Source organism: Eptatretus burgeri, chromosome 9 (assembly GCF_056783735.1).
Source record: "Eptatretus burgeri isolate ZD-2024b chromosome 9, Ebu_testis_v1, whole genome shotgun sequence".
Taxonomy (NCBI): domain Eukaryota; kingdom Metazoa; phylum Chordata; class Myxini; order Myxiniformes; family Myxinidae; genus Eptatretus; species Eptatretus burgeri.
Genome location: NC_140969.1, coordinates 102,849,911 through 102,865,460, shown reverse-complemented (window position 1 = coordinate 102,865,460; position 15,550 = coordinate 102,849,911). Strand labels below are relative to the sequence as shown.

Sequence of the window (15,550 nt, the reverse complement as noted above, 5' to 3'; positions counted from 1 at the left end):
AACCAAATCTAGCAATGCAATCTCACTTTCAAACTTTCTACTTGTTGCATGTTGACTTCTGGTTCCAGGTCTGAGCACGTTGAATGTTGACTCGTGCCGTGCCTTCTTCCAGTTCATCAAAGCAATTTTTTTTTCTATCGTCATTTCGTCCTTGTTTGTTGGTTGTGGTCTCATCCAATTTTCCATGTTTAGCTGTACCTTGTTTTGGTGGATTGCCCAATTGGTGTCCCTATGAGTATCTGGTGGACTCGCCAAAGCCTCAGCTTGTGGGCATTCCTGATGCTCTGATGATCCTTGACTCATTCCACTTTTTTATTTTTATCTTGAGCGTATTCAATCACACTGCTTAACTTTATCTTATTTACCCCTCCTCGTTGAAAAAACAAACCAGGAAAATGAGCAATCGGAGATTTCTGACCCTCGCCAGGGCTTCTTTGGAGTAGTGTATTTTTGTAGTTTTTAGGGTAAATCCAATATGGCTGCCAAACCATGTGACCTATGGCATATGTGTGAACCTTTTGTTCCTCATGGACAGGCGGTCATACGTGTAAAGCTTCACCTCGATCTGTTCAGCCACTTCAGAGAATATTTTTGAAGGTTAAATTTTTTTTTTAAATTTGTTTGTTAATTTTTATAAATACAACATGGCTGCGTCACCAATGACATCATGAATTTTTTTTTTCTGTGGACCATTTTATCCCGAGATGACCCTCAAAATTTTTCATACTGATCGGATGTAGCATTCTACATATTCAATTATGACGCCATAATGGCACAAATGACATCATCAAAAATCGCATTTATTCCCCATGAGGAGTACATGCTTGGTGCCAAGTTTCAATGTTTTCCTTGGTGCGGTTTCAGACACAGAAGTCCAAAGTTTTTCTGTTTTTTTTCCAACATGGCTGCCACAACATGTGACATATGACATCATAATTATCATTAAAGCATTCTACATGAGTAGTTGCACCTGTGGTGAAAATGTTGTCCCAGTCCAACAAGCGGTTGCGGAGAAAAACACGAAAGTTCTGTGCGTACGAACAAACAGACAAACAGATAGACAAAGGGACCCAAATGCAATCCCTTCTCCTGTGGCGAGGGTAACAATTATTTTCACTCCAAACAAATCACAAACTCATTCTGCTTGTGATTTCCTTCCTTTGTCCATTCTTTGTCTATTCCTTTCTCGATACTTCCCAACTGAACTCACCTGCTCTTAATTCAATTAATTTGCTTCTTGCTGCTTTAAAAGTTTTTCATAACGATTTTGATACGCTTCACTCGCTTTATTTCTGTCAGGAAAACCCCACATGATTTTCTTCATCGTGATGTCATGGTCTTCTTCATCAGCACAACTACACGACGACAACCCCTCATATCACTCCTCCCATGATGTCTGTCTCTGTGTTTCCAAATTGGTCATCATGAGAAGGCAGGCTTGCAGAGATTGCCTGAACGCGACCATAAACTCACTTCACGTCCATTAACGGTCGGTGTCAAACTCCTCCATGTCCGTACCCTGCCCTCTCCTCATCTCCTACATGCCCGAGTCCTCCCAACCCCACCCCTTCTCTGTGTTCTCCTCTTCAGCATCCCTCATTATGCCCCCCCCTTTATGCTTCACCCTCACCCTACCTCCTCCCATCTTCGTCCTTGCCCCATCCAATCAAATGGAAAACCAAATGCTGCATTGGAGTCATCAGAAAGAACCCGAAGTGAAGAGCAAATATGGAGTCATCAGGAGGAACCTGGATAGGATTCTGGTTTCAGCGACTACCCCACAACTCTCAAACCCATCCAGGCGCAGCCAAGTGAGTCTTGTATAAAAAAATTCTGCAAGAATTCGCTTCTCCAAAGAGGAATAGATGAAGAAAGAGAGGAATAGAGAGTAAAAGAGATAAAAGCAAGAATTGGAATCGACATAGAAAAATGTGAAAAAGTCAAGAGAAATGTGAAAGGAACAACGAACAAAGATGTCGAAAAGAACCCGGACAGATATATTTCAGCAGTTACTTCCCAGGTGCAAACTCAGCAACAAGTCCAAGCTACCAGAGGTCCGTTAGCAGGGAAGCACAGTCCATACAGCATCAGCATATGGTGCAAACATAATGAAACGGAAGATGAAATACTGCAATGGAGACATCATGCTTTAAATCTTTCCCTCGCCCCTCCTCGTCCCATCTTCCCCCTACTCCACTCCTCCCCATCTTCCCCCTGCTCCACTCCTCCCCATCTTCCCCCTGCTCCACCCCTCCCCATCTTCCCCCTGCTCCACCCCTTCCCATCTTCCCCCTGCTCCACCCCTTCCCATCTTCCCCCTGCTCCACCCCTTCCCATCTCCCCCCTGCTCCACCCCTTCCCATCTTCCCTCTGCTCCACCCCTTCCCATCTTCCCCCTGCTCCACCCCTTCCCAACTTCCCCCTGCTCCACCCCTTCCCATCTTCCCCCTGCTCCACCCCTTCCCATCTTCCCCCTGCCCCACGCCTTCCCATCTTCCCCCTGCTCCACCCCTTCCCATCTCCCCCTGCTCCACCCCTTCCCATCTTCCCCTGCTCCACCCCTTCCCATCTTCCCCCTGCCCCACCCCTTCCCATCTCCCCCTGCTCCACCCCTTCCCATCTCCCCCTGCTCCACCCCTTCCCATCTCCCCCTGCTCCACCCCTTCCCATCTCCCCCTGCTCCACCTCTTCCCATCTCCCCCTGCTCCACCTCTTCCCATCTCCCCCTGCTCCACCCCTTCCCATCTTCCCCCTGCCCCACGCCTTCCCATCTTCCCCCTGCTCCACCCCTTCCCAACTTCCTCCTGCTCCACCCCTTCCCATCTTCCCCCTGCTCCACCCCTTCCCATCTTCCCCCTGCCCCACGCCTTCCCATCTTCCCCCTGCTCCACCCCTTCCCATCTCCCCCTGCTCCACCCCTTCCCATCTTCCCCCTGCTCCACCCCTTCCCATCTTCCCCCTGCCCCACCCCTTCCCATCTCCCCCTGCTCCACCCCTTCCCATCTTCCCCCTGCTCCACCCCTTCCCATCTTCCCCCTGCTCCACCCCTTCCCATCTCCCCCTGCTCCACCTCTTCCCATCTCCCCTGCTCCACCTCTTCCCATCTCCCCCTGCTCCACCCCTTCCCATCTTCCCCCTGCTCCACCCCTTCCCATCTTCCCCTGCTCCACCCCTTCCCATCTTCCCCCTGCCCCACCCCTTCCCATCTCCCCCTGCTCCACCCCTTCCCATCTCCCCCTGCTCCACCCCTTCCCATCTCCCCCTGCTCCACCCCTTCCCATCTCCCCCTGCTCCACCTCTTCCCATCTCCCCCTGCTCCACCCCTTCCCATCTCCCCCTGCTCCACCCCTTCCCATCTCCCCTCCCCCTGTGCCACACCCTTCCATCTTCCCCCTCGTCCCTCCCCTTCTCACCTTTCCCCCCTCTTCAAGTTCACCTACCCCCTCTCCACATTCCTGCACCCTGCCAACAGTGCTTCTCACCCCCCACCACCCCTGTCCCTAACTGTGTGGCCTTCATACATCCGAGGCCTTTGCTCCAACCTGACAGTTCTCTTTCCAGGCTCTCCTGATAAATGGGACATCATCTGCTTAACAGCATACTGTCCCACACAGGAAGTCCTTGACTACTTAGTGTCTCTCTCTGGCTGTTGTCTCCTCCGGTTCGACAGGATTGAACCCTGTCCCAGCAGCGGAGTTGCAATTTTTATCAATAACTCAATTTTTCACTGTCCGTGTACTGCTTGCTCTTACAGTGGTGAGAAGTTTCTGAACCCTTTAGAATTTTCCCCATTTCTGCATAAATAGATCTTCATCTAAGTTCTAATAATAGATAAAGAAAATCCACTTTTTCATTTCTTTATTGAGAAAAATGTTCCAAGATTCAATTTATCAGAAAGTGAATGTGAACCTTTACATTCAGTAAGTGGTGGCACCCCCTTGAACAGCAATAACTTCAACCAAACTTTTCCTGTAACTCTTGATCAGTCTTGCACATCAGCGTGGAGGAATTTTGGCCCATTCCTCCGTGCAGAACTGCTTCAACATCGATATTTTTGGGGCTTTCTTGTGTGAACTGCTCGCTTCAGGTTCTGCCACAACATTTCAATTGGGTTAACATCTGTACTTTGACTCGGCTGTTCCAAAATGCAAAATCTCTTCTGCTTCAGCCATTCTGTTGGTGATTTCATTGTGTGTTTCGGATCATTGTCTTTCTGCATGAGCCACTTCCTGTTAAGCTTCAGCTCACGCACAGATTCCCTGACATTCTCCTGTAGAATTTGCTGGTACAATCAAGAATTCATGGTTCCGTTCACAGTGGCAAGCAAAGCGCTCCCAGCCATGATGCTCCCACCGCCATGCTTCACGGTTGGGAGGAGGTTCTTATGTTGGAATGCAGTGTTTGGTTTTCTCCAAACATAACGTTTCTCATTTAAGCCAAAAACGTTCCACTTTCGACTCGTCTGTCCACAGAACATTCTTCCAATAGCCTTCTGGATCATCCAGGTGGTCTTTGGCAAACTTGAGACGGGCGGCAATTTTCTTCTTGGAGAGCAGTGGTTTCCTCTTTGCTATCCTCCCCTTGCACACCAGTCTTGTTCAGTGTTTCCTGATGGACTCATGAATATTGACCCTTGCCAATGCCAAATGCAAGACAGCCCTGCAGATCCTTAGACCCTGCGGTTATTTGTGACCTCCTGGATTATTGTACGCCTGGCTCTTTGAGTGATTTTCATTGGAAGACCACTCCTGGAACAGTAACAATGGTGTTGAATTTTCTCCATTTATACACTATCTGCCTGACAGTGGATTGGTGGAGCCCAACGTCTTTAGGAAAGGGTTTGTAAGCCTTTCCAGACCGATGAGCATCGACAACTCTTTTTCTGAGGTCCTCAGAAATCTCTCTTGATCGGGGCATGACTCACTTCCACAAACCTGCGTGGTGAAGGCCAGACCCTGACGGTGACAAACAAAGATTATTTTTTTCATGTTGGGCTGGGCCACCCAAACTCACTCCTGATTGTCATCCCATTGAGTGACACACCTGACTGTAATTACCCCCTTAATTGAGCTGATTAACCAAGCGGTTCACATACTTTTTCCTGACAAGGAAATTGAATGTTGGATCATTTTGTTTAATAAATAAATGAATTTTTGCGTGCGTGCGTGCGTGCGGACAGAGGGGGTTTGCATTCAGGACCAACGTTCACCAACTCCACATTGGATGGACCAACTTTTAACCTCCCATTCCAACTCTCTGTTCCCCATTTGGTGATATCAAGTGTCACCATGCCAATTGGCTGGCTGTTGGTTCCTCTCTCACCATGGCACTTCAGCAAAGGGCTTCTGTGACTCCATGGGATTTACTCAATCGGTGAACTTTCCAACCCGGATTTCTCCCAATGCAACCTTCTGAACTTAGTGATGACAAACTTTCCTGAAAATGTCTCCTGCTCTTTCTCTCCTCCAATTGGTTCATCTGATCATGTGCTTGTGAGAGTGAACATCTCTCTGGTGATTTTTGGAGAGCTGCCTCAGTGCTGGAGAATCGGCCAGTTCACTCGGGCAGATTGGCAGAGACTGCAAGTTGTCATGTCACTTCAGGACCGGTCTCCTATAACTTCTGCTCCTGATATTAACTCTGTCTGGGAATTCTTCCACAAACCTACTCTGTTTTGCACAGATTAATTCCATCTCGTCTTCAGTTGTCATACCATTCCTCCCATCCCTGGTACATTGGATACTTCAGTGAGGCAGTTGTCTTTAAACAACTTGCCTTCCAGTCAATGAGCCAGTAGGGTTGGTCGGTACCATGTGTAAGGAATAATTCTCGTAGTGATTTTTGGCAAGGTATGTAACCCTAGAGTTCGAAAATATATGATAGCATTGCATCGGTGGTAGCTTTTTGTGTGTTATCACCTTGTTTATATGCCTACCCTAAAATAAGCTGTTGTGCAAAATGGCCAGCACAAGGTAAGACAATCCTACTTCAACTTAACAACATTTTTTTTTTTTTTATCAGCCAAACATTAACATTTAAATTTGTCTCACCTTTTGCAAGGATCATTTGCTTCTCAACAAAAAGTGCTAAACATGCTGAGGTTGAAAGGTATGTCATTGGTGACACTTATATATCAGTGTCTGTTTCCTGTGTGATAAATCGTACCGCCTTTAGAAAAGTATTTGTCTATCATTTACTGTGGAAAGTAAATAAAAGTTCTGGAACAATATAATTACATGGGTGTTTAGCAAATTTATTAAGAAATCCAAAAATCTAAATTTATTTTTTGTATGTTGTGTATATATGTATATATGTGTATATATATATATATATATATATATATATATATATATATATATATATATATATATATATATATATATATATATATATATATACCCCACTCCCCCCCCCTCCAAATAAAAAAAAAATACCTAATTTGGACGGATTTCTCTAGTTTGGTCAATGTCATGATATTTTCCCTGTTGTTATTGAAGGATACTTTCCAAGAATCAAACGAAGGTAAATTGTATCATGTTCATGAACAAGATTAATGGTTTTTTTTTCCCTGTGATTTCTCAAAAAATACAGAATTTCAGGGATTGAGATACTCAATAATGCACATATGAAGGCATCAAACACCCGTATTACGCAATATAATCCAATAAGACAGTAGCAAGATGGTTAATCATGTGCAATCTGATGAATGAGTCAAAGGTGAAAATGAAACACAATCTCCTGTTGTGGGGCATAAAATTACAGAATAGAAACACAAATGTGGTGTTTCACACTAACAAGGCCATTACCTAGGCCCAATGTGTTGCTGATAAACATATTGTCTTATAAACCAAAGACGGGTCCTTTATAGTTTATAAGACATCTCTGATCATATGCACTGATTGTAAGTGGTATAAAATGTTCAAGATGAACTTAAAAATCATAATCATTATCCAGTTGTTCAATATCCTCATCTAAACGTTCCCCATCGTCTGACTCAAAGATGGATTCCTGGTTCTCACAGTCTGGCAGTCTGCACATATCAGTGCATTTCAGTCCATTTGACAAACACACACATTTTGGTAGTGAACACTTCCTTTTACAAAATGGGGTTACGAATCGGCTAATAACACACAAAAGGCGACCACCAATGCAATGCTATCACATAGTTTCTGACTGTAGAGATGTATACCCTGCCAAAAATTATGATGAGCATTATTCCCCTCGGATGGTACCGGTGGCCAAAAATTACCGGGTCTGGCTCGTGGCCTATTCTCTTACTGGAAGGCAATCTCCGATCTACTTTCGTAACAATCAATCCTCTTGAAGACGTTCACCTCTGGGCTTCACTCTCAGAAATGATCTTTTTGGGGAAACCACATGCTGAAGTTGGCCTCCAAAGCCAGTCACCCCCTCCCCTCCCCCCCCACACCCTCCCAGGTTTCTGGAGGGTACGCATGGTCTGCCAGTAGTCCCCACTGGAGAAACTCCCAAAGTCTAGACTCACTACTCACCTCCACCCATTTGTTTCTCCTTTTCTCCCGCCTGTGGAACCATCTTCCACATTCTCTTCAATCTCATTCTTCCCACCAAGGCTTCAAGATGGCTGCTCACCACCATCTCAAATCACCCCCCCCACCCCCATCCACAACCATGATCATTTCTACCCCTGATAACCCTCAAGCCCACCTCTTTCCTTCCACTTCTGTGTTTGAAAGTTTCGGCTGTATCCATCTTTTTCACCCAACGCGTCGTCCCCTTTTTCACCCTCATTCCATTCCCCTTTGATCCATTCCGTGTTATGTCGTGGCCCACTCACGGATGAGGGTAACATTAATTCTCCTTGCCACTGAATCGAGCTGTTATTCAAATGTAAAAAAAATTTCATTGGAACGGGTTTCCCACGTGCTCTACTATTCCCTTGGGCAACTGTTGGAAGTCTTACTAGTGTGTGTGTGTGTGTGTGTGTGTGTGTGTGTGTGTGTGTGTGTGTGTGTGTGTGTGTGTGTGTGTGTGTGTGTGTGTGTGTGTGTGTGTATATACACCTGAGAATCGTAGGGGGTTGGGGGGTGGAAACAGGGCTCAGCTAATGTCCACAAAATTTTGCATCTGTGTTGGTTGTTCCCAGGGTCATTCAGGTCATGGGCACAAATAAATAAATAAATAAATAAATATAAACCCGTCCATGCTGCTTCTTTCGGGAGCGGGTGTTTCTCACGTTTTGAGATATATTTAAAATGCGTGCACCTCGTTTTTTCACATGTGTACATCTAACCTCATGGGAAACGTCATGATGGTGGTTTTCAATTTTCCATATTAACAGCAGCAGAATGGGGAAGGTCAGGTCAGGTCAGGTTGGGGAGCATGCAGCGTCTCTACGTCCACTTTTCGCCGGTACTCCAGGGACCTCCGTCTGGCCATCCCCCAGGTAGATGCCTGGCACATCCCCACGTCCTTGAGATGCCGATCAACCTGCTGCAACCGTGAGGCACAGAGGAATATTTGACAAACAAACAAGTCTAGTAATAGTTTTGGTTTTAAAAAAAAAAAAAAGAAGAAGTAGATAAACATGGGTGTTAAAGGTGATTGTGTGCTGTAATCGAGTTGAAAACTAGGCCAATGTTTGGACCGGCCTTGTTTATTGTAAGCAGTCGGCAAAGAAACATCGACTGGAAAGTTCAGCCGGAGCAGACACACCGGTTGCAAAAGACTTCAGCACTTAGTCGCCAATGAATGTAAGATTAAATTACAGTGACGAGATCAAAGTTGGGAACGATCTTTCATGTGGTGCATAATTGAAGGTCTTTGTTGTTGTGTGGAACTAGAAAACTATTTGAGCACAGACCTCTTCACTTTGAACTCCATTGGCTTGGAGCTCGTTTGAGGTTTTGTTTTCCATCCAGAAACCCAAGTTTTTTGAGAAACTTTCCTTTATCGCTGATAAAATGAAGTATAAAGAGCAGAAACGATTGTGGGGAAAAATAATAATAATAAAGAAAAGAAAAAAAAAGTGTTGTTTATTAATTAATTATTAATTTATTTGCTTGTTTGTTACTGGATGCTCCAGATGTGATCCAGTGGTTTGGTTGTGAGAACGTCTCGGAGCTTTTCTCCTGTGGTTACGGATATTGTTCACGTGTTGCTACTTGTTTTAATTCATCGCTGACTCGGAAGTAAGCCTGGTGTTGGCTCAGCGGTTGGCGTGGCTGTCTTAAGATCTTAGGGTCTTGAGTTTGAAGCCCTTTTTTTTATCCATTGAATGAACACTAGGTGGGGTTGACGCAGCCTGTCGTCCTTCCGAGGTCAGAAAAATGAGTACCAGTGTACTGGTAATAGAGGGCACTGCATTAGCGGAACAGCTGTGCCCCCAGAAAATGACGCAACCGGCGGCCGTAGGCTGCACACGTTGGCGAGCTTAGTCGGGGAAGTGTTTTCTCTGACATAGTTCATGGCTGATTGGTTGTTGTATCTAATAACCATTTTGTTTATGTTTATATTATTTGCCCTCTTCTGTGTATAATTGCAGGGATGAACAGATGCAGGAGTAGTGGAATTTTGATCCCTTCTCCTTCCATTTCCTAATATATAAATTCTTTCTTGTTCTGTTTTGTCCTTACCCCCTCCTCCCCATCATTCCTATTCATTTTCTCCACCATTCATCCCCTTCTCCACTCGATTTACTTTTCTTTTCTTTTTTCCTTAATTCCTCCTTTCCCTCCCTCACCCATTCATAATGTGTAGATGCACCCTCACCAGAGCTCTAGTATAAGGAAGAGTGTAATGGCAGGAATTTGGTGAAAAGTAAACTTGGTGGCATGAGTTTTCGAATGTTATTTGAATTGTCATGGATGATCAAATGTAGCTGTGTGACATTTGGCCGAACTGGGCCACCACTCGAGTGGAAAGGTGCCGGCATTTGTGTTTCACAACTGGTATGTCCGTTTCCAAGACCACATAGTGTGGGTGGCTTGTTTACGGCAGGCCGTCCGAATGGCGGAGGGAAAGCGTGTGAGCATCCCGTCGTGGTTCCTGGTGAACAAGTCCGGCACAAGGCATCGCCTGCCAAAAGAGATGATCTTTGTTGGCCGAGAAGACTGCGAGTTGATGCTTCAGGTTGGCAGAATGTCTTATTTCCTTGGATGATGATGATGATGATGATGATGATATTTCTTCATTTTTGCACTGACAAGTATACTAACGATGATCATTATCGTTGCAGCGTTAAAAAAACTCTTGTTGAAGTCTCAAGTGGCATCCTTGTATGTTTTAGTCATTAAAATGCCCTTTCGAAGATTTCAAATGTGGTACACCATCATGCTGGAGTCCGACAGTCATTACCCCATGCGTGTCGGGCAAAGTGGGCATTTGGTTCACTCTGTCTGTCGGTCTATTTCTATGATCGATAAACGACTCGGTTACATTTGGAATACTGCAGAACATGAATGGGAACACGAACCTGAAGTTTAGCAGTCCTTTGGCTCGGAATTTGGCAAATAGTATGGAATCTCATTCCGAGTGCACGTGCCCACAATGCGGTGATGCAATTGCTTCAGTTGGCGTGGTTGTCTGGCATTCAAACACAATTGAAGAATCATTCCAAACGGGAAGCATAGTTTTAAAAATGTTTTTTTTAAGGATGTCATAAAGGACACAAACAACAGGTATGAAGAACTCGTGTAACATGTTGAACAAGGTGGTGTAAAAGATGGTGCACCCAATGGTGGCAAACTTGGATTCAATGGTTTGTTGTTGTTTTTCTCGTGTTCAAAACTTTTCATTTCAGTTGAATCTGAAATTAATAAAAACCCCAAAAGTCCGACAAAACGGCACCTTGAGCGATGGGTTAGCCTGAGCGAAGTTTGTCCCAAAGATCTGTTTGTTTCGTGCATCTCTTTCTCAAAAATCGTCAGTTTTTTGGCAAAAGTTGAGTTGGCGAGTTGGCAAAGGGTTCAGCTCCGGACTGTTGTGTTTGACCAATCTGCTTTGTACGGTTGCCGTCGTGCCTCATCTTCAAAGTATTGTTCATGAACAAAGCCAATGTAGATCGTGCTCAGAAATGTAAAGCAAGACTTGAAAAGACTCTTCCCACGTCATTTTTCTCAAGACTACTTGGGGGTAAGGTGTTCTATGAGCTCTCCGGTTATTTCTCGGATTAAGTGATTCGCACATAGGTGGATACAGGTGAATACCAGGGCTTGGCATCTCTAATATCTCTAATATCTTAACAGTTAAATCCGACGTGAATTTATGGTGATAATTGTGATTCCCTCTTAGGCGACGGGTGTTCATACCAATGATTCATCACAAACCTCAAGGTGAAAGATTGGATGGGTTCAGCGTCACGTGCTATTCCTTGGGCATTTGCCGCCCACCTCGAAGGGATGAACGGTTGAAAATTGCATCGACTCTCAGTAAATTCTCCGAATAGAAAGGACGGCCAGTCGAGAATAGCATTCGTTGTTGAAGTAGAATTTCTAATCGGTTGGATGTCGATTTGCTGTTGTCGTGGATTATATACGTCTTGATGAAACCGGATCGACCTTTTTAACACGTGCAGACTTGATGTGTTCCAGTTATGAGCAATGTGCTCGTTTTCTGTCGGCCTCGCTGTAATCACGTCGTTTTTAAATGCTCGACGCACGTCGCCGTTATGATCTGGGAAGCCGCGTTAAAATTGCTTCGGTTCAACTCCTTGGGCACACAACCTGACGAAGCTTTGTCCGTTTTGACAGCGTGCGATACGAATTGTTCTTTTCCCTTTTGCGATTAGGATTGTCATCGATATCGGTAACTGTGTGCTGCAAACCCAGTGTGACCACTCCTTGGCTTTTTTCACAAGATCTTGGCTATTCGTTGTTCACCTGGGCATCTTGGTTTTCTATTATCGTCGCTTTTCTGAGACCTTGTGAATTCTTGGCTTTTTTTCATTGGCTCACCTTGGCATTTATGAAAATGAGTGGTCACACTGTGCAGACCGTGTTCCTCCCTCCGTCCCGTGCGTTGATGGCACGTGCAATGCAATCGTCTTCGCCCATGCTCGATGAGCTTCATTCGCGGACTCGTTCTCGACGTACTCGCGGTGCGTTTATTAAATCGACTTCGACGTTCTGAAAATGTGTTTGGGGAGCAGTTCTCGCAAGCCTGGGGTGCCTGGGCATACGCATGCCGACGTGTTCCAATTTAAGAACGTATCGATGAGTGTTCTCAGCCTTTTCGTAATCCAATTTGTCTTTTTTATCTCATCTATAATCCATTGTGTTGAGCCACGTTAGGCTCGTTTACACCACGTCTTTGAGGCCACTTGGGACAAGCCAGCTATGACTGTGAAAATGTGTTTGGCATCAACACCATACTTGGCCACTAAGAAGTATTAAATCACAGTGTTTTTATTTATTTATTTAAATTTTTCAGGTGACCTCACACACTATAGTTAACTGACACCGTACAGACTCGTGCAGACCAGAGCAAAACTAATAGCTACACTTGCATGGTTTGCCAACACCGAGACGAACTCTGCCTGCACAGACTCTGGAATGTCAGCCATGTTTGTTTTTTTCCTCCCTCTCTGAAATTGAGGAGCAATGACATCATCCAGAATGATGTTGAAGGGCCACTTTGTTATGCAGCCGAAATCTGTTGCAATGTCCCAGGTATTTTCGCGGGGGACTCTCGCCACTCAATGATTTTAACAGGTTGTATTGGTTGTAAATGCTACTTCATGCAGCCCTGCCTGGTCCCAAGTGGCCACGTGGATGTGGTGTAAACGAGCTTGTGAAGAGGGGAAAACGATGCAAATTCACACATGTATGTGTATATATATATATATATATATATATATATATATATATATATATATATATATATATATATATATATATATATATATATATACACACACGTCAACAACATTGTCTATTATCTTTCATTGTTGCCTTCGCAACATCATTGCAAGCAAAAGTTTAGTAAGATGAAATGCCACTTAGATTATAAAGCTTTATCAGGGCGGTTCATCTTTTTGAGAGCACTGCATTACGAGCAATATAGCCGGTTTTCTCAATGAGCTAATGGTGAAGTTCATCATAAATATTTGAAGTACGGTGCAGTAATTTAAACAATTGTGAATGCGTGGCCGTACGTGCAAAAAAACATAAAAATATAAAAATTTCAAACCGCGAGCCAGAAACAACAACCACACAGGCCGTTCTTTTGCTTTCGCGTGCCCGTACGTGCATGCCCATATGTGCGTGGCTGTACGTGCAAACCAAAAAAAAAAAAAAAACTTTCAAACCACGAGCCAGAAACAACCACACAGGCCGTTCCTTCGCTCTCGCGTGCCCGTAAGTGCAAACCTCCTCAACCCTCAAAAAAACTTTCAAACAAACACACAGGCCATTCCTTCGCTCTCGTAAACGACGGCTGGATTGGGGGGGGGGCATTGTGTTTATCTATAAATGCGCATAAGAAATCGAGAAATTATTAGAATGCATTAAGTCATCACTATCAGGAAGTGGTGCGTGCCCGTACGGAATGTTCACGTGCATTCCACGAATTATCGCTTGCACTGAAGCAACAACTGCTGTGATACTTACACACACAGAGTAAATTAAAATCCAAATTACAATCAAGTTTACCTCCCTGTCTTTTCTTGCCATGACATTCGCTGCCATTGACCATTGCCACTCCTATGCCATGGGAACTAAGGCACCGATCCCCATCGTAACCGGCACGGCACGTGACGTCATCGTCGGCTGGCCGCGCACCTGCCTACACAGCCACGCCTACGTAGTAACGTGTCCTTTCATTGGTTGGTAAATAAATGGCCATAACTTGGGAAGCACTTATCTGATTAATATCAAACCTTGAAAAGGCACATCCACAGGGCCCCAGCAATATACCGGGGAAGTTTCAATTAGAGCGGACCAGTGGTTGTCGAGAAACAGCGGTCACAGACACACACACAGATTGTTGGAATTATAGATAGATTGAAGAACTGGAGCCTTTTTGTCCACAGGTTAAAGCTCATAAACGAGCGATTAATCAGAAGATAAGCCCACATACGAAAGATACAGCAGCAGAGTGGAGCGGGTGGACAAGGGACACAAAATGGGTAAAGGACAGACAGGCAGCTAGACACAAACAAGGGACAGAGATAGACACTGGACAAATGAAGTGGAAGAGGATAGGTGTTTCAGGTACGTACAAACAGGTGGGGTATTCATGAACGAGTGAATTCCAAATAGAAAAGCTTCTGGGCCAGATAGAGAAGAAAATGACATAATGTGGTGGTGGTGGCTTGCCATCTTGGACTGAAAGAAATGGCAACATTGGATTGATTTCAGGGAGACTGTTCCAGAGACAGTAGAACAGGACGAAGGAAGGAACATGATCAGTAAGACTGTTAACTTGTGGGTTGGTAAATCGACTATATCACCTGATGAGGCTGAATTGGGATGATAATCTGTTAGGAAAGGCTGTGCAAGACCATTTAAGAATCGGTGCAGGACCGCACTGGACTAACCCATTGCATTGATCTTCACTCTTTTTTTTATTTTTTATTTTTTTTTAGAAGGAGGACACTTTTTCCAAAAAGACATCGGTGTGAGAGCCGCCACAACACCTGCAGTACTCCAAAATGGCTGCTATTAGGCCCCCACCTCCACATACTTTTTGTTGTCGTTGTTGTGGTTCTGGTTTCTGGGCTATAAGCATAATTGTTTGCATACTGCCATCTACCGATGTAGTTGTGTCACTTTTACGCTTCACATTTGGAACACTCATTTGAAACCATTGGGTCGATATGATAGCATTTATGGCAGATTATGATGGTGGGGTTTTCACATTGCGTATTATTGCCCGCATGTCAGGGGATGCACTTTAGGCCACCAGGAGCCGCCAGTATTTCGTGGACCGTGCAATGAACAGTGGACTAACTAGTCGACAGTGGGAGTGAAGTAGGCCCTGTGCTTCAGCCTCTTGCTGAGAGATACCAAGTACCCTCATGGCTTTGGATTCCACCTTCTTCAGGGACTCAAGATCAGATTTGGCAGCACTACCCACACAGAGTAGCTGTTGTATGTGCGAGTGATCTTGGTGATGTATGCGATCTGGCTAGAGTTTAGCATCATTTGTGATGGCATAGGAATGCTGTTACGTCAATCCCACCTGTAGATTCTGGCATGAATTTGGAATTTGGCCAGCGTATCGCCATGTGATTGCCAACTCTTTGTGAAAGATGTAAATGAGCTTGCAACATCCATCAAATAACTTATCTTTGCAAAGATTTCCAAGAGGACGTCCAACTCGGGAGGCCAGTTTCGAGATGTGATTGGCCGAAGATGCATCATGATTGCAAAGCAAAATTGGTCCAAGGTCTGCATCCCTTCCAGAAGATGACCATTGAAGGGTCAGCCATGCTATCTTTGTGATTCCGTACAGGTGTATACAACTGGGAGAGAGAGAGAGAGGAGACAACTGGGGGAGTTTTGGTGGGGAGATGTGGAGAATTAGTTGAACTCGTTTCCGCTGACTCCATGAGTATTCCAAGGCTCAAGAA

The 15,550-nt window shown here is 44.9% G+C and overlaps 1 protein-coding gene across 7 annotated transcripts in view; it reads left to right on the top strand.

Moving 5' to 3' along the window:
- Nucleotides 1-15,550, top strand: part of LOC147020774 (centrosomal protein of 170 kDa-like) — a 111,088-nt gene that overhangs the window by 5,314 nt on the left and 90,224 nt on the right. For all 7 annotated transcript variants that reach the window (XR_015061957.1, XM_085896413.1, XM_085896409.1 and 4 more), the window contains exon 2: nucleotides 9,979-10,110. Coding sequence is in view for 6 of the 7 variants with exons in the window: in XM_085896413.1 (XP_085752539.1) it covers nucleotides 9,979-10,110 (132 nt within the window). In the remaining variant the exon portion in view is untranslated. The remainder of the gene's footprint in view (nucleotides 1-9,978; nucleotides 10,111-15,550) is intronic.